Genomic DNA, 27,437 nt, shown 5'->3' on the forward strand with positions numbered 1-27,437 from the left:
TGCTTTGCACCAGATTTAATAGATCAGCTTTGTTTGTCACACGTATATCAAAACATACAGTGAAGTGTGTTTGTCTGTGTCAAATCTAATCAGTGAGGATTGTGCTGGGTTGAGCCGGCCAAGTGTCCCCACACTACCGGTGCCAATGTAGCATGCTCACAACTCACTAACCCTAACTGAGCATCTTTGAAACGTGTGAGGAAACCGTAGCATCCGGAGGTCACGGGGAGAAAATACAAACTCCTTACAGACAGCAGTGGGAGTTGAACCGCAATCTTACAGCTGGCGCTGTGAAGCATTGCCCTGATTAGTGCATATGACAATAAATTTGACTTTGACTTTTAACTAAGGAGCTAAACTGATGCATATCATGAGGACCAGTAGATGAATTCAGAAGTTTCTTTGACTATGACACAAGCACAACCTTGCATTTATCAAGGATGACAGATCTGAAACAGTGAACTCCCCATTAAATTGTGTACTGGGAAATGATAAAGCAGCTGGCAGGTCACATTGTTGACCTTGCTGTTACAAGCCTGTGGGAATAAACCCAGGTTTTTCTTAAAGTGTACAACAAATTTAATTTGCTATTTCTTAGAATTAAGACTTGTAGCATCCGTCTTGACGTTAATTTTACAAAGCAGCCGAACAATTCTAATTCAGAAATATTCCATAAATTACAGGAGCCAGTCAACCTCCATGAGAGGAAAGCTATTTATTTCTCTCTAAGGGAGAATGACAAAGCTGGTTATCAGGTCTTTTACTTACAATGCTCAAAGTACCAGAGGTGGCAAATAGCAAAATATGTTACTGTGATGAAGTTGTACTGAACATGCCCTATTTCCTTGAAAACATCCATTGTAATTTAGCAAAAGATACAACGGCTGTCTGAATCAGTATTATTCATCCCTTGTGGTGGAAACTCACTTCATCGTCATCCCTTACAATTCACTGAATCCACATGTTTCATTTAACTTGTTTTCCTCCATCTCTCAATGTACGTTATAAATTCTGACCAAAGATCCAAGTGTGTTTATCTCAAAGAACGGACATATCCAGCTGCTAAGTATTCAGGTTTACAGTACAGTTTCCATTTATTATTTAGAACCATATTTGAGAATTGCAGCTGATTCAATGTATTAATCATCACGTTAGGGATAAGTACATCTATTGTCTGCATTTAGCTTAAGGCTCTCGGTCTTACATTATTGTTTTTCATCTGTTTATAATTGTCAGAATCAATTATTTATTATTCCCTAGAGTTTAAAAAATAAAATAACTGCAGTATCACGGTTGCAGACCTTGATATTTTCAACTTCCCCAACTAAAGTCATCTTGACAAAACAAACTCAGATTAGACACAAGCAAATGGAAAAGTATCAGTCAGATTTTCTTGGCAGCCAGCTCCAATACTGATTTTTTTTTAAAAAAGCACAGCTATCTGCTGTGACCTATACTTGTTTTAGATTAAAAGTTGCAAATTATTTCTACAGAACATCATTTGTGTTACACCCTACCATATTCAATCTGATAAACCTGGCTCTTTGTGAAACTGAGTTGACTTTTAGTGGAGCAATGCACACAAAATGCCGGAGAAATTCAGCAGGCCAGCCAGCATCAATGGAAAAGAGTAGAGTCGACGTTTTGGGCTGAGACCCTTCATCAGGACTTTTAGTGGAGTGGTTCAGCAATGCATATTCCTGCAGTTATTTGGCAATTTGGAGGACATTTATAGTCTTACTTAAACTTCCATGCAAGTCATAACTTTATCCCTTTATTGAATGCTACACTGATTTTCATTTCACCAAATGTCGTTAATATTTAAAAAGCAATTATATTCCTAAATAAAATACTTATCATAATATTGTATGGGAAAGGGTTGAATTAAGCTACTAATCTGGGATAACAGTAGGGGATTGGGGCCCTGTTCTGATTTTTGCATGAATCTGTGACAAATTATTTTTTTTAACTTGGCAGTGATACTCAGAGCTGGGAGGCCTTGAAAAGGGATTCTGATACTTTTGAAAAAAACATCTCAAGCAGTGGGGTCGAAAACAAGAGCTTCTAGGATTTTGAAAATTATTTTTATTCTGGAAAGTTTTAGTATGTACCTAAAAATGAAGGATTTATTTACAGCCGGTTGCGTGATTCACAAAACTTGATAATCTTTCACAGAAAAATATTGCTAAATTACTTTAATGTGCATAACAAAAGAGGACATTTTACTTCTATTCACTGGTCAATCTCCTCACAAATGGAGACTAAATTTGTGTGGCGAGTCTTTGCTTTGTGTGGTGTTTTAGCCAGCTAATTGACGATTGTTTATCTCTGCAGGTGAAACAGCTGGAAGGCAGCAGGTCCCTACATCTCCGCCAGCATCAGAAAATAGCAGCACAGCTCACAGCATTGGCAGCACACAAAGCACTCCCTGTTCGAGCAGCAGCACGCCCTAACCCTGAGGGAAGTAGCTACAAGGAAATGGAGTATAGAGGCAAAGTTCAAAGTGGCTAATTGTTGGTTGGTATCCTGAGGATAGAAGGAAGATCTTCAGTTGCCTCTTGAAAGCTGATACGTACTTTCAAGACAAAAAAAAATCATCTAAGTTGCTGTATACTTAGGCAAACTGACTTCCCTCGAGCGCATAGTTACAAAATACACATATGTGACAAAACTACTAATTACCCTGAATTGGAACTTCCTAACGATTTGAGTTCCTTATGTGAAATTCGTACCAGATTTTTTTCAGTGCTGCTTAATTTCTAGAATGCGGCCACTTAATTTTAGATATCTTTTATGTAAACGCCAGCAACTTTCTGAATGAGAATGAAAACACCATGTTCTGATTAACCAAAGATGACAGTTATAACCATTCAGCGTTTCCATCACACATCAGATTTTTTACCAGTTAGATAGATTCCATAGAAACATTGTTTAAAAGCTGTACGAACAAAACCCTCCCTCTGGGCAATCTGCATTTAAATATGCTGTTAAATATGTTATCGATTTTTAAGAATATTTACAGCTTTGTTAAGAAATCAGTGTTTTAAGCTAATTGATATAACAGTGAAAACATAGACCAAAGCAGAGCTTTCTGCTGTTTGCTCAAATTATCTGGACAGGTGGGTTTTGAAGATTTGTTTTTGTTCATTTTCAAGCGTCTTGACAGCAGTTGGTATTACTTTAAGATGGGACTTAAAACACTCTGAATTCCTTTTGTTTTACTTTTTTAAAAATACTTTTTAAAAGCAGTTGTCCATCAGTGTGATAAAGTTGTCCCATATCATGAATGTTGTATTTTTCAGCAGTTCAGCAGGCTGTGTTGTTCACAGTACTGACTGTTGCATACTGTACAGTTGAATGTATTTTATGACATGAATTAATAATGTATACCTTGTATATAAACATTTATAGAGCTCTCCAGAGCAGAGTACAGAGTATATTAGTAACATATAAGCTATATTTTTATTGTATTCTGGATTTTGGTGTAAATGTTGCAAGGGTAGACTTGGTCATCGAATGATAATGGGGATCTAGGCTGAGGTGGGGTCAGATGGAACAGACTGCACTGGGGTATGGATGTTGCTGGAAATGCCAGCATTTATCATCAACCCCTGATTGCCTGTGAACTGAGGAGGCAGATATGACCCAGTTGGATTGGTTTGACAGCAGTGAGAATGTCAGGTTTCCTTCCTTGTACGACATTAGTTTGCCTCACACTCCCTCTGAAACTAGCTTTCCCATTTAAAATTATAGGATTACTGAACTTACCCTTTATTGTTAAATTTATAAAAATGAAATTCAATTTTATAAAATATATTAACTTTGCTAACTGTGAATTTTTCATTGAATTTTGTAATAGATTTCTGCTACTTTGCTTTTTACTCATTCCCCTCAGAATGTCTGTTTGGGTAATAGAAGTTGTTCATTCAGAATCCATACTAATGGACAGAATTGGAATTGCATTAATTAAGATTCTAGATGCAACCTTAACTTCATTTTTAAGGTGGCCATTGCCAGCTGAAGATACTGTATCAAATATATGCACTTTTCCAAAGCTGGTAATTGAGCTTGGAAGTATTTTATTGTAGGTACAGCTCCAAAATTAATATTAAAATAATGTCAATTAGTGAAATCTAATGTGCATCCAGTAACATGTCCTTGTAATGATGCAGGAAAAGAACAAATGATAAAGTTCATCATAACTGAGGCATTTGTTGCTGTCAGTCTTTTTATTAATAAAAAGAGAAAATAATGAAGCAGGTTAGACATCGTATCCGGAAAGAGAAATGAAGTTAATATTTCAGGTCAAAAACCCTCCATCAGAATGTTAACTTTGTCTTTCCACAGATGTCTTTCTTTGTTTCAGATTTCCAGCATGTGTTTTTGATTTTCAGTTAATTTTTATTTCCCTATTCAGAACATTTCTGAGAGAACAGTAATGAATGGATCTAATGAGCAAATTAGCACTTTATTCTCTTCTTTCTACAAACCAGGGCAATTTCACAATTTTATAAATTTTTGAAAGTTTATGTTAAATGATACAGGCAAGTTAAATGGTGTAAAGCTGTGGATCCTAATTACGACCTTTAGAATTCAGCAAGGTTTTAATAATGTTGAGGTTAACAGTTGGAAAGTTCCCAAAAGTGAGGATATGCTCAGCATATCAGCTGTTCCACCTATGGGGTTGTGAGCAGACCCTGGGGTAGTCCCAGCCCTTTAAAAAGGTGTAGCTGGGACATCCTCAGATTTTGTGTGTGTGTGTGTGTGTGTGTGTGTGTGTGTTGGGAGGGGGGAGTATTTGCATTTTACTGAGAATGGATGTGGGACTTTTGTTGAGAAAGGTTAGGAGTCACTGATGTAAAGTACACAATGACATCATCCATTAATCTTTTTACGTAAAATAAAGTTTTCCCTGGCATGACCTACTGACTACTTTGTAATATTACAGATTATCTGGTAGCTTGTTGCTGGGTGGCAATTAAAGTTAGCATCTTTCAGGCTGCTGTCACTGTAGTACTATTTTTTCTTGTTTTTTTTCCATGATTGGAAAAATACCCTACAGGAATGTTTCTCTTGCCACAATATAAGTTGAAAATATTTGGGAGTTAGCTCACTGCCTGGGAAAAAAAAATGCCCTCCACTTTGCTTCAAACTGCACATTAATCTGCTTTTTAAATTGTATGTAAAATATTTTGTATAATGGAATTATATGCAGATATAAAAATGCATTTGGGCTAACATTGCAACGATGCATAAAAATGAATGTAATTTCCTATGTCTTCTTGCCTTTGTTTTCTCTTTGACTTTTGATCTGTTTTTGGAGAGGATTACTGAAAGAATTGGGAGTAATTGGATTGCTTTAAACATTATGGTAGGTTCACTCTAGTGATTCAATGTGAACTTTGGCAGCTCTGTACTTAGAAATTTCAGAGGATATGTACCTTTTGCAAATTTGGATGTTTGTATAATATATTACTGTTGGAGAAACAATTCAATTGAGATTGTAAATTTTCTGTTCTTCATACTTCATTTGTCTTTCCCTTTAAAAATATATCTACCTCACTGTTTTACTTAAAGGAACAAGGCCAGTCCTGCTGGTTGTACTATTTGATTTTGTAAGTATTAGCAGGTGGTGTCTGTACCTACTTAATAGGGCTGCGTTCTGCTCATGTCTATTTTTCATATGCTGTTGAAAAGGGATTTATGTGAAAATTTAAAAAATGTTGATCTTTTGTCATACTATATAATTATGTTAAATAAAGGTGTATATCAATTAATTGAATGTGGAAATTGTCTTTATTAAATAAAGGTGCTAGATCCAACAAGGTAATATTTAGATTTTCCAAAGAGTGAACTGCTGTTTGTTCCAGTCATGATGGTTGCAGTTTCACTTGTATCTCAAGCTGCGATGTGCAAGCAACTGGTCATCCAGTTACAGGACACATACTGATGGAGAGACTAGATTATAAGGACACACAGTCCTCTTTTATTGTCATTTAGTAATGCATGCATTAAGAAATGATACAATGTTCCTCCAGAATGATATCACAGAAACACAGGACAAACCAAGACTAAAAAATTAACTCATCTTAACTCATCCAGTCAGTCCTCCTCACCAAAACAGCATCCAACCATTCTTTAAACAACTGTGAGACTGTTCCTCCCCTCTCCTACCCTATTGATGATGTATATAAATGGGGAATTACGTAGAGTTGGAAAGTATTTGGCCCAATTTGACCATGCACGTCATAGTTAATCCCAATTGCCTGCATTTCAAGATTCAAGTACATTTAATATTAAAAAATTATACAACCTTGAGATTTGCTTGCTCACAGGCAGCCACAAAGCAAGAAACCCAAAAGAAACCAATTTTAGAGAAAAAAATAAAAGACCAACACCCGGTGTGCAAGAGAAAGAAAATAAACACAAATCGTGCAAACAACTAAAGCGAACAACATTCCAAACCAAAATTGACCCCTCAGATCCGAAACCCAGAGTAGGCCCAAAGCCTCGCCTATCAATTCATCATACTAGCAAGAACGGAGCACAGCAGCCAGGGCATTGCCTCAGCATCATGGAGAGAGGAGTGACCATCGTGGAGAGCAAGCGAAATTGGCTCTTGCCTCAGATCCCAACAACCTGACATTTCAGTCTGTCTGAGCTGGCGTCTAAATTGACCAATCCTGCTAAACTTGCCTATTCGTGTCCCTGTCTAAATGTCTTTTAACTGGTATTTAGATCAACTTTATTTGTGAACTGTACATTGAAATGCATCACTTGCCCCAGTGACCATTGATGTGCTGTAGGCAGACTGCAGATGTAGCTGTGCATCTGGGGTCAACATAACACGTCTGCTGCTTACTAAACCTAATCCGTACATTTTTGGAATGTGGGAGGAAACCAGGACACCCAGTAGAAACCCACACAGTCATCGGGATGACATCCAAGCTCTTTAAGGACAACAATGGGAATTGAGCTCCAATCTTCCAAATACTTTTGCTGTAAAGCATTATGCTAACCATTACACTGCCATGCCATGTTGTTGTACCCACTGCAACAACTTCCTCTGGCAGCTGATTTCATATACTCACATTCTGTGTGAAGAAGTTGCCCTTCCTGTCCTATTTAAATATTTTCCCTCGCCTTAAATTTCTATGATTCCCTTTCCCCAGGGGAAAAGACAGCATATAATATGCATCCATCTCATCTGTGTTCCTTGTGCTTTTACACATCTCTGTAGAGGTACTTGATACAACCTTTAGCCTGAATATTAAGTTGCTTAAACTGTGCAAAACAGAATGTGAGCAATATGAACAGCTGCAGTTCATTTTCATTATGCGGTATTTAGGGACCCATATAAATCTGACACAGCGGGAAGTTTCAGTGTGGTCAGAAGCAAGTTTACACCCGTGGTTCCTTAAATGGTAAATTACTGATCCTGGCAATCCTGCAGCCAAAAGGTGTTGAGTATAGCATAGGAACTACTCCACGGAGAGGAAGGAAAACACGAAAGGGGAGAGTCCCTGTGAGTTGCTTTTGAGCACCTTCCAGCAGATGGTCAGAGTACTGGCATAGAGCTGGAAACTGGTTTCCTTCCTGCCTCCTCACTGTGGAATGCAGCACATTGTAAAGTACCCATAGGAAGAGAATGGGGAATAAATTAGCACAGCATTTTAGAACTGTTTTGTATAGCTTCTTTGTTAATTTGGAGCCATGAAAATTCTTTGTTAATATGGAGTCACAAATGAAGGGCTAATCTACAATGTGCAGAGGCATATAACAAATAACGTTAACGCTGACACAAAAAACATAGACAAAAAGCAAAGGAGGAAGGCATAAACACAAGAGATTCTGCAGATGCTGGAAATCCAGGGCACCACACTTAAAATGCTAGAGGAACTCAACAGGCCAGGCAGCATCTATTGAATGAACAAACAATCAATGTTTTGGGCCGAGACCCTTCATCCCAATGGAAGGTCTCAGCTTGAAAAGTGGGAAGCCTAAGCATTTGACAATGAAATGCATTCAGAGAACTTTACACTTTCTGCATTGAAACACTGTACGATTGTGAATTGGACCAAATTTTAGATTGTTCACAAGTAAACTAGAATAGAAATTTTGATTTTACTCATAAACAATTTGCAGATCTTGAGATGTTACTAATACTGATATGTTTCATTGGGAATTAAATCTGAAATGCCGTCATCCATTGTTCATGAAGAGGAGAGGCAGTGTGATTAACCGGACAGGCAACTCACTGCAGTTGTGCAACTGTTCAGAAATACCAGTCACAAGAGATTCTGCAGATGCTGGAAATCCAGAGGAGCACACAAAGTGCTGGAGGAACTCAGCAGGTCAGGCAACATCCATGAAGAGGAATAAATAATCTAGTGCTGATGGCCCAAAACGTCCGCTGTTCATTCCTCTCCATGGAGGCTGCCTGACCTGCTGAGCTCCCCCAGCGCTTTGTACTTGTGATGTTCAGAACTACTGGACATTAGAGGTCAGTTATCTGGATATTTTCCTTTACCAGAAGATGATCCTGTGCTTTTAGCATGAAATAATTAGTGAAGGAAGTATTTTTATATGAATTTTCTTGTTCTTGCCACAGAGCTCATGATTGTTGTTTATAATCTACTTTTGTTTTGATTGCTCTGTTTTCGTCTGGATCCAGCACACTTCTCTGCAAATCCAATTAATGCATGTTGGCTTGCTGTACTCTACTGATCCCAGAGGCGATTGAGAAAATGAGCAACAACTTGTTTGTGTTAATGGATATTGAGAGACTGATGTAGATATGATGATTGGAACATTGCTTCAAGTCACGAGACTAAAAGACATAGGAGCGGAATTAGACAATCTGGCCCATTGAGTCTACTTCACCATTCCATCATGGCTGACTTATCATCCCCGTCAACTCCATTCCCCTGACTTCTCCACAAAATCTTTAACACCCTTACTAGTCAAGAACCTATTGATCTCTACTTTAAATATGCCCAATGATTTGGCCTCCACAGCAATGAATTCCACAGATTCACCACTCTAGCTGAAGAAATTACTCCTCATCACTGTTCTAAAGGGACATCCTTGTACTGTGCATCTGTGCCCTCTGGTCTTAGTCTCCCCCTCTATAGGAAACATACTTACCACTTCCATTCTATCTAGACCTTTTGATAGGATTCAATGTGATTTCCACCTCCCCCTCCATTCGTCTAAACTTCAGCGAAAACAGACCCAGAGCCATCAAACGTTCCTCATACATGAACCCTTTCATTCCCAGGATTGTTCTCATGAACCTCCTCTGGATTCTATCCAATGCCAACACATCCAATCTTAGATATAAAGCCCAAAACTGCTCACAATATTCCAAGTGTGGTCTGACCAATGCCCCATAAAGCCTCAGCATTACATCCTTGCTATATTTTGGTCATGATAGGAATGCGATGTGGTCTAGACTAGTGCTGAAATGGAAAACAGTTTTTCATTAGTTTTGCAGCTTCCTACTCAGAATCTCCAATTTACATCGTATGAGTGATGATCAGAAGTTCTCTGATGTTAGTGATTAAAGACTGTGTATCACCATGAGCATTTAGTGTCAGATTAAAGCCCAAAGTTCAAGTAAATTTATTATCAAAGTACATATATGTCATGAAAACAACACTGAGATTCATTTTATTGTGGGCATTCATTCACAGAAGGAATCTACAGAATTAATGAAAAACTACACACAAAGGTGGACAAACAACTAATGTGCAAAAGAAGATGAACTATGCAATTATGAAATAAAACAAATACGGTAATAATAAATAAATAAATAAGTAAATAATATTGAGAACATGGGTTGTAGATTCCTTGAGAGTGAGTCCATAGGTTGTGGAATCAGTTCAGTGTTGAGGTGACTGAAGTTATCCATGTTGCTTCAGGAACCTGATGCTTGAAGGGTAATAACTGTTCCAGAACCAGGTGGTGTGAGTCCTGATGCTCCTGTACCTTCTTCCTAATGGCAGCAGTGAGAAGAGAACACGGCCTGGGTGGTGGGGTGTCATTGATAATGGATGGTCATGAAAAGTCATGTAGAAGTTTAACAATGCCGTCTAATGTCTGGATAAAAAAAATTATCCTGTTAGTAAAAATCAGGTATGGCTTTCATTTATTAATTTGATACATTATTAGTGGCAATAATGTTCTATTTAATGAAAGTAAACTTCACTGGATCAATATCTGCCTTTTGGAAATGTAATACCTATTAGTTGTGTCAAACAGACCATTGGAGTTGGGAGTTTTCCAGGTCTTTAATCTTCTGCTGCCACTGAGATTGCTTTTAACATTTCATTGCCGAGAAATCGAACCTTCACAAACCAGAGCTCAGTTTGATGTGAAATATTATGCACCAAGATTAATCCAACCAAGGTCAGTTATGACTAATATGTTAGTACCAAGGCTGAATAAGATCCAGAAATAAAATCATTGCACCATGAGTAATCCTGATATTCATCTTTTATGAACTTTACAATAGAAAACTAATTATTTCTGCAGTTATCCTTAAAACTGGAACCTCATGGCAAATGTGATGATCCATCTAAGCAAGCTGTTTGATATTTATCAGCACATATGGGGCTCTATAAATCATATTCTTTATCCAGATTCCAAATTATGAGGCAGCATCTGTTTTCTGACCCGTCATTTCCAGTCCACACCCTGCTTGGTGATTACGTTCTGTGGCACTGCTGTACTGTTGGAGGCCTGCTATATCTTTGTCCTTCCAGACCTAGTCCGAGATTATGTCCAGCCATCCTGGATTTCTTATGATTAATCCTAATTTCAGGATCCGTTCCTCCTGAAAGCAGGGGCATTTCATGGCTCTGGGACCGGACTCGCTGGAGTTTAGAAGAATGGGGCGAAATCTCATTAAAGCCCACTGAAAAACCTAGATAGAGTGGAAATGCAGAGGATGCTTCCTACAGTGGGAGGGTCTGGGACCAGAGGGAACAGCCTCAGAATAAAGGATGTATCTTTAGAAAAGAGATGAGGAGGAATTTGTGAATTTGTGGAATCCATTGCTACAGACGGCTGGCTGTGGAGGCCAAGTCATGGGGTATACTTAAAACAGATGTTAATAGGTTCTTCTTTCATAAGGATGTCAAAGATTACAGGGAGAAGGCAGGAGAATTGGGTTAAGAGGGATAATAAATCAGCCATGATAGCAGAGCAGACTCAATGGGCCGAGTGGCCTAATTCTACTCCTGTGTCCTATGGTCTTCCAACATACAAATTTCAAGCACTTACTTACCCCACCCCCTACCACTAGCCCTAACACCTCTTCACCTCAGCTTCTCTCCTCCCGCCCAAAAGGGCTGCCTCCTCATGGTCCACCTTGAGCAGGATATTGCTTAATGGCCAACTCTCCCCACTCTCTGTGTTAAATGGCAAACACCTGGCCTTGTTTCAACATGTAGCTATAGTCTCTGGAGTGAGTGGCCAGCACACGATACTAAAAACAATGATGCAAGGTAGAATTCCAGTAGCAGGACACAAGCTTCCTGACCTGAGACATGACGGGACCCTTCGACATCGACTGGATCAGCAGGATTGTGCCGGGGGCAGCCCACAAGTGTCACCATGCCAACAGAGCATGCCCACAACGTACAAACCTATTAACACTTTGGAACATGGGAGAAAACCAGACCGCCCGGAGGAAAGCCTGCAATCATGGTTCAAATGCATAACCTCCTTCTTCTCCACTCTGTCTGCCTGCCTGCACTGCCACTTCCAGGAAACTAAGTACTTGTACCCCAAGTTCTTGCTGTTCAGTTACAATCCTCTGATCCCTGCCTTTCCCCGGCCTGGTTTAACTTCCCAAAATACACCATTTTACACTTGTCTGTGTTAAATATCATTCCCCTTGTCCACTTTCTCTGTTGGTTTAGATTCTGCTGTAACATTAGACAAATGTCTTCACTGTCCGCCACACCGCCAATGTGTGTCATCTGCAAATTTTCTAATCATTTCACCTGGGTACAGAGGAAATATCAGGGGTAGGTTTTTCACACAGAGAGTGGTTGGTGCGTGGAATGCACTGCCAGTGACGGTGGTGGAGACGATACAATAGGGTCTTTTAAGAGACTCTTAGATAGACACATGGAGCTGAAAAAAATAGAGGGCTATATGGTAGGGTAATTCTAAACAGTTTCTAGAGTAGGTTACATGGTCGGCACAACATTGTGGGCCGAAGGGCCTGTAAAGCACTGTAGATTTCTATGTTCATCTAGATTATTAACATACATAATAAACAATGAAAGACAGTGCCAGTTCTACTTTGGATTTTCATTCTGTAGACAATATAACTCTTCCTTTTTATATAAATATCAATCTCATTAGTGAGTCCTGTAACAGAAGATTGATGAATTCATTTGGATCTACAATTTTAGATATTGATTTTGTGTTCTTTCTTAAACAGTTTTCCTCTTTTTTTTTTTAGCTATCATCACGATAGCCTGCCACCCGTTCCCTGACCACTGTTGTCGTGTGTCTTCTCTATAAATCCCTGAACTGTACTGCATCGATTGCACGAATGTGCCAAGTGCGCTCCTGGCCAATTGATCACACGGTGAATTGATTGTGCCCTCTACGCGCAAAGGCCCTCTCTTTTCGCACAGGCTTTTCTGAGTGCACACGTTTTCATCTCGGCAGGCCCAGTTTGTTGCTCCTGCACTAAAAATTGCCCAGCGTGTACCGTGGCTAACAGGACCCAGTAAAAACGTTTATCCCTACTACTGCATTGCCGTCCTCGCTCTGCAGATACTTTAACAAACCCTGCAACCCGTTTCCTCATCACCGCTCATATGTTGTGCAATCTGTTCCTTCACCATCGCTCACCTCACTCCGTCAGTATCTACAAGGGACTACAAGGCAGCATTGCCTCTTGTAATCACTGTCATTACCCCCAGCCACCGCAGGGCAGTACCTGCCCTCAGGATGCAGTGAGAATCAGGCCTCCATGTTCCCCACAGAGCCTCTCTGCTCTTGGAAGGAAGACATTTGATTATTAGTAAATACACACTTTTTGTGGATTGGCAAATCAGCCAGAAGACTTCAGATCATCGTGAAGTGACACTGATTCACTGATCAAAACTTTCCTTGTTCCTGCTACGGACCACCAGTTCCTAAAGCAGTACTGTTAGACTGTGCAGATTGTGGATATTGTTTTCATCAATGGGACATTTAGGGGTTTATTAGTGAAGACTTTGTTTGAGCAGCAGATTTAAAGTTGCTTACTTGGCACTAACAGGACTGGGGAATGAACACCCCTTGGTTAATGAAAAATTCCGCTGTCACGGCCTTTGCTCTGGAGGATTGCAAGTATATCCTGCCAGATAGAAAATAATTAAATATCATTGGCTTTACTTGTAGTAAAGGAAGTACATCAAAGTTCAAGTGAATTTATTATGCGTCACCATAACTACCTTGAGATTCATTTTCTTGCAGGCACTCACAGCAGAACACAGAAATACAATAGTATCAATGAAATGTATGCACAAGGACTGATAACCAATATGCAAAAGGCGGCAAATTGTGCAAATAAAATAAGAACCAATCATAATAGTAATAAGTAAATAGTAAATAAATAATAACGAGAAAACCAGAGTCATATAGTCCTTGAAAGTGAGTCTGTAGGTTGTGGAATCAGTTCAGTGCTGAGGTGATCATAGTTACCCAGGCTTGTTCAGAATCCTGATGGTTGAGGGGTAGTAACTGTTCCTGAACCTGATGGTGTGGGATTTTTTCCTGATTCTCACTAAACAGAATCATATAATGTCTCAGCACTTTGTACGAAAGGAATACATGAGTATTAATTGTTCTTTTTGCGCTTATTCTGCTTTGGAATGCTCTACTTTATTCTTATATATGATCATTCTGTCCCGTGGGGTGAGGAAAAGTTGAGGGGTAACTTTTATTTTGATACTGTTGACATTTCATGCAAAAATGGAAAAAAAAACATAAAACTATTCTTTTGCTCAGCTTGGAGCTATTTTTTATATTAATATGCAGCTGGTGTGAAGGTACAAAGAAAAAATTGCCTTGCATCCCATCCAAACAGATTAATTCATTACAACAGTGCATTGGGGTAGTACAAGGTAAAAAAAAACCTGATACAGTGCAGAATAAAGTGCGTAGAGAAAGAGCAGTTCAGGCAGACAGTAAAGTGCAAGGTCAAAATAAGATAGATTTTCAGTTACAATAGTGCCACACTGCTATTCTTTCGCATTCTCCCCTTTAATGTCTGAAGTTTCTACATCACAGAACATTGAGTAATCAGTCCTGTTCTCTATATGTCAATAGGTACATTTAATGTCAGGGAAATGCATACAATATACATCCTGAAATTCTTTTTCTTCACAGACATCCACAAAAACAGAGGAGTGCCCCAAAGAATGACAGTTAAACATTAGAACTCCAAAGCCCCCCCAAAGATCCCCCTCCCACCCACAAGCAGCAGCTAGGCAATGACCTCCCCCACCAGCAAAAAAGCATCAGCACCCTCCTCCCAGCACTCAGGCGTGCAGTAAAGCATCAATAAAGACACAAACTTGCAGTACTCCAAAGACAACTCGTTCACCCAGTAATTCGACATACCACAGGCTCTCTCTCTCTCCCTAATAAGGGAAAAAGAAGTGCCCCCATTTCACAGCGAGATGGGAGACAAAACAAGCAACTCATTGATTTACGACGTTAAAAGTCTGTTGCATTGCTGTTTCCGAGCTCTGTGCTCAGAGAGTCGGCCCCAGAAAGGTGCAGATCTCAGGACACACATCACCTGGCAGCTAACCCAATGTTCCATGCTCTCCCACAATGCTTCAGTCAGGGGCATCAGCCTAGAATCAGCACATCCCCAGAGCCATGAAAATCTGAAACCCTGAAGGCACACTCGCTTTCCGAGCTGTGTCCTTGGGATATCAAAAAGCGGCCAGTCGTGAGGCCCTGAGAGCGGGTCCCATTCCCACAAAGAACCAAAGTCTGAGTGTAACTCCAAGTCAGGGTCTTCAAAAGAACCTTGAAAAGGAAGAAAAGAGATGCCAAAGATTGAAATAGATCTGTTTCCGAAGATGCAAGCAAAGGAGTTGCCATTTAGCGCCATCATAACTTCGCCTTTCCTCGACCATGCTTTTGTAATGCAATAATATTATAATTACAAGTGCTGATTCATGTACTTAGCTCAACTGCCTTACCTGTGAGACTCCTCACATGAAAGAGACTGCAGTTGACGTGCCCTGTCCTCATTACCTCTTCATGAAGGAGGTGCAGGAGCCGGAAGACACACACTCAATGTTTTCCCCTCCACCATCAGATTTCTGAATGGACAATGAGCCCATGTGCACTATCCCACTATTCCTCATTATTTTTTCCCTTGTGCATTTGTCCCTCGCCATTAAATCTCCCTCCTGCCGCTAAATCCAGCAAGCGGAAGAAGTGCCCATTCTCCTCCCTCACTTCCATTCGGGGCCCCAAACAGACCTTCCACGTGAGACAATACTTTATCTGCGAATCTGTTGGGGCCTTCGACTGTATCTGGTGCTCCCGATGCAGCTTCCTCCACATTGGTAAGTCCCAACACAGATTGAGGGACCACTCTGTCGAGCACCTTCACTCCATCGGCAACAAGCAGGATTTTCCAGTGGCCACCCATTTTAATTCCAGTCCCCATTCCCATTCTGACATGTTTGTCCATAGCCTTCCCCACTGCCATAATGAGGCCACTCTCAGGTTGGAGAAGCAACATCTCATGTTCCATCTGGGTAGCCTCCAACTTGATTTCATGAACATCAATTTCTCTAACTTCCAGTAATTTTTCCTCCTCCCCTTTCCCTCTTGTTCCATTTCCCACTCTGACTCCTTTCTTACCTCTTCTCTTCTCCTCACCTGCCTATCACCTCCCCCTGGAGCCCCTCCTCTTCCATCCTCCCCTTCCCCACCCACCTGGCTTCACCTATCACCATCTAGCTTGTACACCTTCTCCTCCACCCACCTTCTTACTTTGGCTTCTTTCCCCTTCTTTTCCAGTCCTGATGAAAGGTCTTGACCCGAAACGTTGACTGCTGATTCCTTTCCATAGATGCTGCCTGACCTGCTGAGTTCCTCCAGCATTTTTGTGTGTGTTACTCTCTGAAGAATCCTTCCAAGTGCCTTGGAATATTTTTATGATGACCTCCCAAAGATGAGGCATCTTCTGCCAGGAAAGTTAGGCCACAACCACAGTGAAGCCTCTGTTCTTGAACTACCAGAGGCAGGATCAAAAACAGCAAAAGGTTATTGAGCAATCTTTTTATTCCTCACATGACACTATTGCTCCCTTTTCCTGCTGAAACCACTTGTGCAAGATGGACAGCCAGGGTTGAATATGTCGGCTGTACAATTGACTGTTTTCACTAAGCCTGCTTCCACTGCAGACAGATCACAGCATAGTGAAAGGGGTCATGACAGAATTCAGAAGCAGAGATTGTGGACTGCGTACGCAGAGAGAGCACTGGATACTGGAGTACTGAGTGAGAATTAACTCATACTCAACGTTCCCTCTAATTATTTTTACTGCTGCTTGGACCAATGAATCTGTGAGCAGGAAATTTTTACATGGCCTGAAAACTGAACGGCATTTCAAGTGTTTGTTTTTGTAATATTCATACTTGGGTGCCATGGTAGCATAGTAGTTAACACAGCGCTATTATTGCTTTGGGTGTCCGAGTTCAGAGTTCAGTTCCGACGTCACCTGAAAGGAGTCTGCACGTGCTCCCTGTGGAACGTGTGGGTTTCCTCCAGGGGCACAGGCCAATGACACACACGTTAGTAGGTTAATTGGTCTTTGGAAATTATCCTGTGATTAGGCTATGGTTAAACTGGGGGGGGGGGGGTCACTGGGCATACGCAAGATACGTTTAGACTCAGTACTTGTAATGATAATAAACCAATTTACCATTTATGGTTTGGTGTGGCAATTCGATTGTTTAGGAATGTAATTTACATTTAATTTCTGTTTTATTTATCCTGTGAATATTTTGTACCCGATACTACTTACTTGTAATATTGCTGCAGTTATGTTTTTCCTTGCACCCCTCCATCCATGACATGTATTAGTGCATAAGGTAATAAGCTTGGTTTTTAACTTTCAAAAGGATTAGAGGAGATTCAAAAGAAAGTTAAATACTATATCAGTTTTCTACCACCATGCCGTTGGACTGCATAAAGCCATAACTAGCATTAACACAGCCTTTGACGAAGAAACAGATGTCAAAATCATTTGCAGATGTTCCACTTAAAACACATCAGCCAAAATGTACATGAGGCCAGGATATCTGTGATTATTAATCAAACAGAGTTGCACCAAGATAGAAAAATTTTGACTTGGCTCTACAAAGAAGCAACCCACCTGACGGTGTTGGCAGTCAGTGTTTCTGCCCAGAGTAACATTGGTAGAAATAACCACAGCTCAGTCCTTGTGAAGGCAACATCATGAACTTAGAGCGTCTTCAACTTAATCAAAAGTGACAAGATGATTCATAGATGTAGTATCAGATGCAAAGTTGGCATGCTAAAGAAAGTGATTAGATATGACGACTAAATTTTTGTCCAAAGAGGGCGGTTTAATTTTTTTTTTACAAAAGTTATTGTGAAGGGGGAGAGGTTTGCAGAGGAAATTGTAGAGCTGTCGTCCAAGATGACTGAAGATGTGGCTCTCATTGCCCAGATGAAGGGATTGACTGATGAGTAAAAGGCCAGACTTGGAGAAACATGAGATTAGAGTCATAGAACATAGAGCACTACAGACCCGAAACATTTCTGTCAGCCCATCTACTCCTTGCTGAACTGTTATTCTGCCTAGGTCATGGACCATAGCCCTCCATATCCCTCCCATCCATGTAACTAGCTAAACTTCTCTTAAATATTGCAATCAAACCTTCATTCACCACTTCTGCTGGCAGCATATTCCACACTCTCACCACCCTCTGAGTGGAAAAGTTCCCCCTCAGGCTCTCCTTAAATACATTACCTTTCACCCTTAGCCTATGACCCCTAGTTCTAGTCTCACCTATGCTCAGTGGGAAAAAAAAGTCTGCTTGCATTTATTCTATCTATACTCCTTGTAATTTTGCATACATCTTTATCAAGTCTGTCCTCATTCTCCTACGTTCCAGGGAATAAAGTCCTAACCGATGGAAAATTGGAAGGCTATGTAGGTTAGAAGGTTGGCAAAACATTGTGGGCTGAAGGGCCTGAACTGTGCTGTAATGTTCTATGTTCTCTATTCCACTTAATCTTTCCCTATAACTTAGGTCCTTAAGTTCTGGCAACATCCTTGTAAACTTCCACCGTATCTTATTGATACCTTTCCTGTAGGTAGCTGACTGGAGCGGCACACGGTGAGGGGTTGTATGGGCTTACAGAAAGGGAGAGGAAAGCAGTGAAGAGATATGCATGTAATTGTAAAGATGTTGATTCGGAATGGATGGGGAGCTGGAAGTTAAGGTTGGTCGTCGAGAGTACAGATGGGGGAGCAGGGCAATGGTGACAGAGAATGAGGGTGTGCTTGTTTTAGAAGTAATACTGGAGTGGAGGTGTGGGAGGCTGATGAAGCGGGTGACTGTGTCAAAAGCTGCAGAGAGATTGAGAAGGCTGAGGAGAGCAGCAGGAGAGTTGGTCTATGGACAATGATTCAGTTGCTGACGGTCACATAGAAGGAAGGAAGTTGGAATGATGTGGAAACATGATCTTTTGCATCCTGGGACAAAGTAACTATTGACTTTTGCAGATTTCGAAGCGAGGGAGGTTGTACCCAGTGTTGGATTCTGGCACTTTTGCAATCTAAGGGTTCTTTGGAAGTCAAGAATGAGGCATAAAACTTGCTGCTACACAGCTTTACTTAGCATTACAAGAACAAACTACGAAGAAAGAGGAGCTGAGAGAACAAAGACAAAGGAAAAAAACTGTCACGGTCGTCTCATACACAGACCAGAGATAACACAAATTCCAGTGATAATCTATAAAATAACCACATTCAAGTGGTGTGACACCTACATCTGAAAACTTAGAAGTTTCTAGGAAAAAAACAGAAGCAAACTCTATCGTAATTACTGGAAAATTCCCTGAACAATTACATGTATATAAGTGATTATCTAAAAATACAAGCAAGCATAGGTCAGTTAAACTAAAAAAAGAGCAAAGAGAATAATAATTCTACGCCTTAACCAACACCAACGACTAGGAGCTTTCGATGATATCACCTCACTTGGGTCCTAGAGGGAAAGTTACGTGGGAGTAAGATTGAGAGAACTAGGGCATGGTGAGTCCAAGGAAGGCACAGAAGGAGATGAAGAGAAAATGGAGAGAGATACAAATTCTGAGTGGGAGCCTGGTCAACCTCATGGGAGGAACATGGCTTGGTGGCCAAGGGGCAACAGAAATGAGGAGGGGAAATCTCCATGGATGTTCTCAGACTTACTGAGCAAAGGACCATGAAGTCCTTTTAGTTGCGGTTCAAGGGAGCAGCTGCCATGGCTCATTGCTGATGCGAAGTCAACCTGGGGCAACACATGGACTAGTGATCTCTCGGGGCTAGAGAGCCAGGGAGGTTGGATGGAGGAGTTGGGATGGGTCGGTGGAGGTTGTGGAAGGGGAGACTAGAGGCCAGGGGAAGGTGGGTGGGGGGAGGCGTTTGGAAAGTACCCAATTCAAGGAAGAGAAGGCATTGGAATTGGAACTGGTTTATTGTCACTTTACTGAGATACAGTGAAAAGCTTGTCTTGCACACAGATCAATTCATCTCATAATGCATGAGGTCAAACAAGCTAAAACAATAACAATGCAGAATAAAGTGAAGCAGCTACAGAGAAAGTGCAGCGCAGTCAATAAGATTGTGAGGTCAAGAGCCCATTTTACCATACAAGAAGTCTGTTTAAGAGTCTGATAACAGTGGGATTGAAGTAGTCCTTGATCCTGGTGGGACGTGCTTTCAAGCTTTTGTCGCTTTTACCCGAAGGGAGGGGGTAAAAGAGAGAATGTCCAAGATAGGAGGGGTCTTTGATTATGCTGGCTGCTTTACTGAGGCAGCGAGATACATAGACATAATCAGTGGAGGGGATGCTGGTTTCCGTGATGTGCCAAGCAGTGTCCACAACTCTCTGCAGTTTCTTGCGGTCCCGTGCAAAGCAGTTGCCATACCAAGCCGTTATGCATTCAGATAGAGGGCTTTCTATAGTGCATCAATAAAAGAAAGCTGTCCACTACACCAACAATATTGGCGTCAACTGCAAACGTACTAATTATGCTACTTACATTTTCATCCAAGTCACTTATATGTATGACAATGAGCAGAGGGCACGATACTGATCCCTGCACCACACCACTGATCACGGGCCCCCACAACCACCATCCGCCCCCTACCACCAAGACAATCCTGTGCCCGCTTTGGACAGTCCCCGTGTGTTCCAGCTTTTCAGAGTAGCCTACCACAAACTTCTTTATTGTTTCTTCAGAAGAACTCGGTGAAATTAGTGAGACAAGATTTCCCACATGCAGAGCCACGTTGCCTATCCCTGATCATTTCTCGCCTTTCCAAATGTAAATAAATCCTGTCCCTCAGAATCTCTTCCAGTAACTTCCTCACCACTGATGTAAGGTTCACTGTAGTTCGTTGCTGCCCTTATTAAAAAAAAATAGACAATTAGTTACCCTCCAATCTTCTGGTACCTCACCTCCAGGTGATGACGATATAAAAATCTAGGGCAACATGGTAGCTTAGTAGTTAGTGTGATGCCACTACAGTGCTGGAGACGTGGGTTGAATTCTGCTGCTTTCTATAAGGAGTTTGAATGCTCTCCCAGTGACCACATGTGTTTCCTCTGGGGGCTCCGGATTCCCTCCACATGCCAAAAACATCTGGGTTAGCAGCTTAATTGGTCACCCGCTGTACTTGGGCGATGTGGGGCCAACGGGCTGGGTGGGCCTTTAACGACGCTGTATCTCGAGATGAATAAAATAAACATCTCTTCCAAGGCTCCGACATTGCCATAACGTTCTGGAGAAGAAGCAGTCGGGATGGGAGGAAGAACCCCGAGTCCGTGCGTTGGGACTACACAAAACCTGCGCCTCTCATACGACCCACCTGCCTGCTCGGTGATCTCTTCTCCCTCCAGTGGCAGGGTCTATGCGTGCTGACCTCAGATCCTACAGAACCGGAGCTAGGCAAGTCCTAAGACCAAAGGACTGCCTCAGGAAAGAGGACAAGAACTGAACCGCGATGCAGGAAACCGTCTATTGCAAACAACTTGAATGACCTGGCTATTCGCGTGTGTCATCTGGGAATCATGATTTATTTAAAATACTGGGAGCGTGTGGAGGAGTTCCTTGTTTTCTTGTGGCAGACGAACTTCATATGTGGAATTGTAGAAAGCATTTGCCACTTAGTATTACATAATTATAGTAATTTTGTAGAAAAATTGCTGCCAAAATATGAACATCAATTTGTCATTTACAAACAAGTCAATTTTAATGTGTTTCTCACAGCAGCAATTTAAGCCATTAGAGTTAACCATAGCTTACTGTATGGTTAACCATAACCATAGGGTGATCCTAATCACCCAGACTTCTTTACAAATAGTCCGTGAAAATGTGTACTGGGTATTTGTAAAATGTAAATATATGTCAATTTATTATTTCAATCATTTAAAGAAAGAGCAAACTTCCTTTTATTGTGGCAACACTTGCGGACTGACCACAGAACACCCTTAAGGGTGTCAGTCCAGTGAACCGCGCCGCCCAGCAGCTCACTAGCTTAATCGCAGGACACTTTACAACGCTCAATTAACCTACCAATCGGGACGTCTTTGGATTGTGAGGGAGGGAAGGGAAACCGGAGCACCCAGAGGAAACCCACATGGTCACAGGGAGACCATCTTACGAACATCTTACAGGCGTCGTTGGAATTGAACTCTGAACTCTGACGCGTACTTCTTTGGGCAGCAGCGAAGACCCTCCATCTCAGTCAAATCATCGCACGCACGTATAGGTGGAATCCTCATTGCTGCTTCTGTAACAACTTTTTTGACCAGTCAGGGTCACTAGCCCCGAGCTGAACCCCTGAACCTGGAGGACCGGTGGGCCACTTAGTCTGGCCTCTGCCCTTTGACCTGTTTGGCATGGGTGACCCTACCAAGAGCCAAAGCACAAGACCCTGACTCCAGCCAACAGAGCTCCCTGGGTCAACCCTCCAAACGACGACAAAGTTGTGGTCCTCTTGAATGAACCCCGACACCCCCAGCTGCAATAGTGTCGCACAACCTGCTACGCTACCAGAGCGTACATTTCACTGAAATGACACGTTTTACTGTGCGTGGGATAAATAAATCAAATACCCTTCATGGCGATGGGATATCAGAAAGGGTTTTGCTGCAGGCGGGGCTTCTGAAGTGTAGCATTTGTTATGACAAGAGGGAGTATAGTGACATGCTCTCACAAACAGCGGTGACTGTGAACCACCATTTAGATAAAATAACAAGTTTTATCAATGGAAAGAACAAACGGCGTTGGCTGAAACTCATACTAAGTCTTGTGATGTTAACACAAGAATAGGAATTAATAACTCCAGTGCTACTCCTCAATTCTCTGACATCAGAAGCCTCACACTTCAGGTTTCTGACCGCTTCCTCCATGATAGTCATTGGGTATACTTAAAACGAAGGTTGATAGGTTCTTGTTTAGTCAGGGTGTCAAAGGTTATGGGGAGAAGGCAGGAGAATAAGATTGAAAGGGATAATAAATAAGCCATGATGAAATGGTTTAGTAGACTCGATGGGCCAAAAGGCCTGATTCTGCTCCTCTGTCCTACGGTCTTATACTACAGATAAAGGATAGGGTGCATGAGCTACCAAGTGGGTGTCCTTCATATTAAACTTTATTTTGTTCTGCAGCTAGTTACAACATCAGAGCTGATTAACTGCTGCCAGAGTGACCTGACATTGGAAAAAGTGATATTGGTTTATCACGGTTTAGCACGCTATCTATATAGGGCATCCTTGAAGTTCTCCTTTCTACCAAGATAAGAAGCAGTGTACTTTCCATTCAGTGCAATGGAATACATTTTCGCCTTGAGTCTAATCATATCCAGTTGAAACATAGAAACATAGGAATCTACACCACATTACAGGCCCTTCGACCCATAATGTTGTGCCAACCATGTAACCTACTCGAGAAACTTCCTGATATTACCTTACTGCATAGCCCTCTAATTTTCTAAGCTCCATGTACCTATCTAAGAGTTTCTTAAAAGACCCTATTGTATTCGCCCTTATCCGAAGTGCATTCCACACACCCACCACTCCCTGTGTGAAAAACTTACTTCTGACGTCCCCCTTGTACCTATTTCCATGCACCTTAAAACTATGCCCCCTTGTGTTAACCACTTCAGCCCTGGGAAAAAGCCTCTGGCTATCCACATGATCATTGCCTCTCATCATCTTATACATCTCCATCAGGTCACCTCACCCTCCGTTGCTCCAAGGAGAAAAGGCCAAGCTTACTCAACCACTATTGGTAGAATCTCAGGTGGTGGCGAGAGGGTGTACAGGAGTGAGATATGCCAACTAGTGGAGTGGTGCCACAGCAACAACCTGGCACTCAATGTCTGTAAGATGAAAGAGCTGACTGTGGGCTTCAGGAAGGGTAAGATGAAGGAACACATACCAATCCTCATAGAGAGATCAGAAGTGGAGGGAGTGAGCAGCTTCAAGTTCCTGGGTGTCAAGATCTCTGAGGATTTAACCTGGTCCCAACATATCTATGTAGTTATAAAGAAGGCAAGACAGTGGTTATACTTCATTAGGAGTACGAAGACATTTAGGATATCAACAAATACACTCAGATACTTCTATAGTTGTACTGTGGAGAGCATTCTGACAGGCTGCATCACTGTCTGGTATGGAGGGGCTACTGCACAGGACCGAAAGAAGCTGCAGAAGGTTGTAAACCTAGTCAGCTCCATCTTGGGTACTAGCCTACAAAGTACCCAGGACATCTTCAGGGAGTGGTGTCTCAGAAAGGCAGTGCCCATTATTAAGGACCTCCAGCATCCAGTGCATGCCCTTTTCTCACTGTTACCATCAGGTAGGAGGTACAGAAGCCTGAAGGCACACACTCAGCAATTCAGGAACAGCTTCTTCCCCTCTGCCATCCGATTCCTAAATGGACGTTGAATCTTTGGGCACTACCTCACTTTTTTTTTTAAGTATACAGTATTTCTGTTTTTTCACATTTTTAAAAATCTATTCAATGTACGTAATTGATTTACTTGTTTATTATTACAGTATTATTGATTTTATTTATTATTTTTTCTATAGCATCCACATCCTTCCTGTAATGAGGTGACCAGAACTCAACACAATCCTCCAAGTAGGGTCTAACTAAGGTCTTATGTAGCTGTAACATTACCTCACGGCTCTTGAACTCATTCCCATGGTTGATGAAGGCCAACACACCATACGCCTTCCAACAACAGTCAACCTGCATTGCAGCTTTGAGTGTCCTATGGATATGGACCCCCAAGGTCTCGCCGATCCTCCGCTCTGCCAAGAGTCTTTGCCATTAATATTATATTCTGTCTTTATATCTGACCTACCAAAATGAACCACTTCACCCTTATCTGGCTTGAACTCCATCTGCCAATTCTCAACCCAGTTCTGCATCCTATCGATGTCCCACTGTAACCTTTGACAACCCGCCAGACTATCCACAACACCCCAACTTTTGTGTCATCAGCAAACTTACTAACCCACCCTTCTACTTCCTCATCCAGTTCATTTATAAAAATGACAAAGAGGAGGGGGGTTCCAGAACAGATCCCTGTGGAACACCATTGTTCACCGTCCTCCATGCAGAATATGAAGCATCTACAACCACCCTTTACCTTCTGTGGTCAAGCCAATTCTGGATCCACAAAGCAACTTCTCCTTGGGTCCCATGCCTCATTACTTTCTGAATGAGCCTCGCATGGGGAACCTTATCAAATGCCTTACTGAAATTCATATACACTACATCCACTGCTCTACCTTTATCAATGTGTTTTGTTACATCCTCAAATAATTCAATCAGATTCGTAAGGTATGACCTGGCCATGACAAAGCCTTGCTGACTATCCATAATCAAGTTATGTCTCTCCAAATGCTCATATATCCTGCCTCTCAGAATCTTCTCCAACAACTTGCCCACCACTGAAGCATTTGCAAAGTTGGTCCAGGAACTCGTCACTTATGATCATAGGCCCATGGGGGGCGGGGGGGGGGGGAAGCTGAATACTAGCACAGCAATCCGATCTATCCCAGTCTCTCCATTTCCTTACAGCCTTGCAGTTTCTTTCTTATTTCCATGCATGATCCACACTAAGTCACCCAATCTTCTCCTGGTATCCGTCATAACATCATCAGACATGTCGTGCATGTTCCCAACCTGGTGCGGGAGGATTCACAGCATAACTTAGTCATAGTCATAGTCATACTTTATTGATCCCGGGGGAAATTGGTTTTCATTACAGTTGCACCATAAATAATAAATAGTAATAAAACCATAAATAGTTAAATAGTAATATGTAAATTATGCCAGGAAATAAGTCCAGGACCAGCCTATTGGCTCAGGGTGTCTGACCCTCCAGGGGAGGAGTTGTAAAGTTTGATGGCCACAGGCAGGAATGACTTCCTATGATGCTCTGTGTTGCATCTCGGAGGAATGAGTCTCTGGCTGAATGTACTCCTGTGACCACCCAGTACATTATGTAGTGGATGGGAGATATTGTCCAAGATGGCATACAACTTGGACAGCATCCTCTTTTCAGACACCATCGGGAGAGAGTCCAGTTCCATCCCCACAACATCACTGGCCTTATGAATGAGTTTGTTAATTCTGTTGGTGTCTGCTACCCTCAGCCTGCTGCCCCAGCACACAACAGCAAACATGATCGCACTGGCCACCACAGACTCGTAGAACATCCTCAGCAACTTTCCTTGGAGACCGGATCTGGGAGCACAACCAGAGGCTTCAGAGGGTCATAGACTCAGCAAGTCCGTCATGGGTTTTAGTCTCCCCACCATCAAGGGCATCTTCAAAAGGCAGTGCCGCAAGAAGGTGGCATCCATCTTGAAGGGCCCTCACTACCCAGGACATGCCCTCTTCTCATTACTACCATCAGGGAGAAGGTACAGGAGCTGAAGAAACACACTCAATGTTTTCGTAACAGCTCCTTCTGCTCTGCCATCAGATTTATGAATGGGCAATAAACTCATCAATGATACTTTCCTCTTCCTTGATTTTTTAAATAGTAACATATAGTAATTTGTTACGCCTGCACTGTACTGCTGTCACAAAGCAACAAATTCCTTGACCTACGACAGTGACGATAAACTCTGTCCTCAGCCTGGTGGGCCTCTGCGCTTGCCAGAGAGAGCTGGGCATCTGGGTTTCTCAAGCACCTGCATTTACTAATTGTTGTCTTCATTAGAGTCTGTTTAACCTTGTCAGGGTAATTATTACTGGCATGGGGTTTCCGCATTCTGTGATTTTCTTAATGTGGACCTCCCTCACCCCCAATTAACCCTTATAGCAGGGTCCTTGTACGTGTGTGTGTTTTGAGAATGATTCGCCTCACGGTGTCACTCAGTCAAACCGCCCAAGTCCAGTTGGCGTTCGGTGAATAAACTCTTGTCTCTGTCTCAGCATGGGAGTTTGTTGTTGCTCCGTACCTGGGTTCAGTCGTCTGTCAGCGCACATCGTGGCAACCTGGTACTGAGTCTCTGCTTCTTCACCATAGGATCGTCCCCAGATACCTACCCCAACTCTCCCAACTCACTGCTCACCACTGCATCCGGCACTGAATTCTCAAATACAGCTCCTCCCCAGGTCACGGCTGGGCTCTAGACAGTTCGCAGGTTGGAAGTGTGGACGTGAACTGAATTCCCAGCTGGCAGAGAATGTTCGGGAGTCTGGCAGGTGAATTTGCCTTGCAGCAGCCAGAAAATCCTTCTTGCCAGCCTTCCAAACACTCAATCATCGGTACAAGCAGTATGTAAGTCCGTGTTTGTAACCCGGAGGGGACCTGTAAGTCGCTTACTCTACTGTAAATTCAGTGTGTAGCAGGTGGAACTGAAATTGGTTTATCATTGTCACACGTACCAAGATATAGCGAAAAGCTTAACTTGCGTACTCTTTGTACAGATCAATTCATTAAATACTGAACTGAGGTAGAACAAACTGTCACAGTAACAGATACAGAGAAGCACAGTGCAGGTAACCTGCAAGATCATGACGAGGTAGACCGTGAGGCTGGAAGTTAAAATCATTGCATAAGAGAAATGTTCAAGAGCCTGACAACAGGGGGATAGGATCTGTCCTTGATCCTGGAGGTACGT

General features: G+C 41.9%; 1 protein-coding gene and 1 long non-coding RNA gene across 4 annotated transcripts in view; one reads left to right on the forward strand and one right to left on the reverse strand.

Moving 5' to 3' along the window:
- tgfbr3 (transforming growth factor, beta receptor III) overlaps nucleotides 1-5,767 on the forward strand; it is a 165,064-nt gene extending 159,297 nt beyond the window's left edge. For all 3 annotated transcript variants that reach the window (XM_063064667.1, XM_063064666.1, XM_063064668.1), the window contains exon 17: nucleotides 2,335-5,767. In XM_063064667.1, the coding sequence (XP_062920737.1) occupies nucleotides 2,335-2,453 (119 nt within the window). In that variant the 3' untranslated portion in view covers nucleotides 2,454-5,767. The remainder of the gene's footprint in view (nucleotides 1-2,334) is intronic.
- Nucleotides 1-27,437, reverse strand: part of LOC134355024 (uncharacterized) — a 101,979-nt gene that overhangs the window by 32,736 nt on the left and 41,806 nt on the right. The gene's annotated exons all lie outside the window — the stretch shown is intronic.

Source organism: Mobula hypostoma, chromosome 12, assembly GCF_963921235.1.
Source record: "Mobula hypostoma chromosome 12, sMobHyp1.1, whole genome shotgun sequence".
NCBI lineage: Eukaryota > Metazoa > Chordata > Chondrichthyes > Myliobatiformes > Myliobatidae > Mobula > Mobula hypostoma.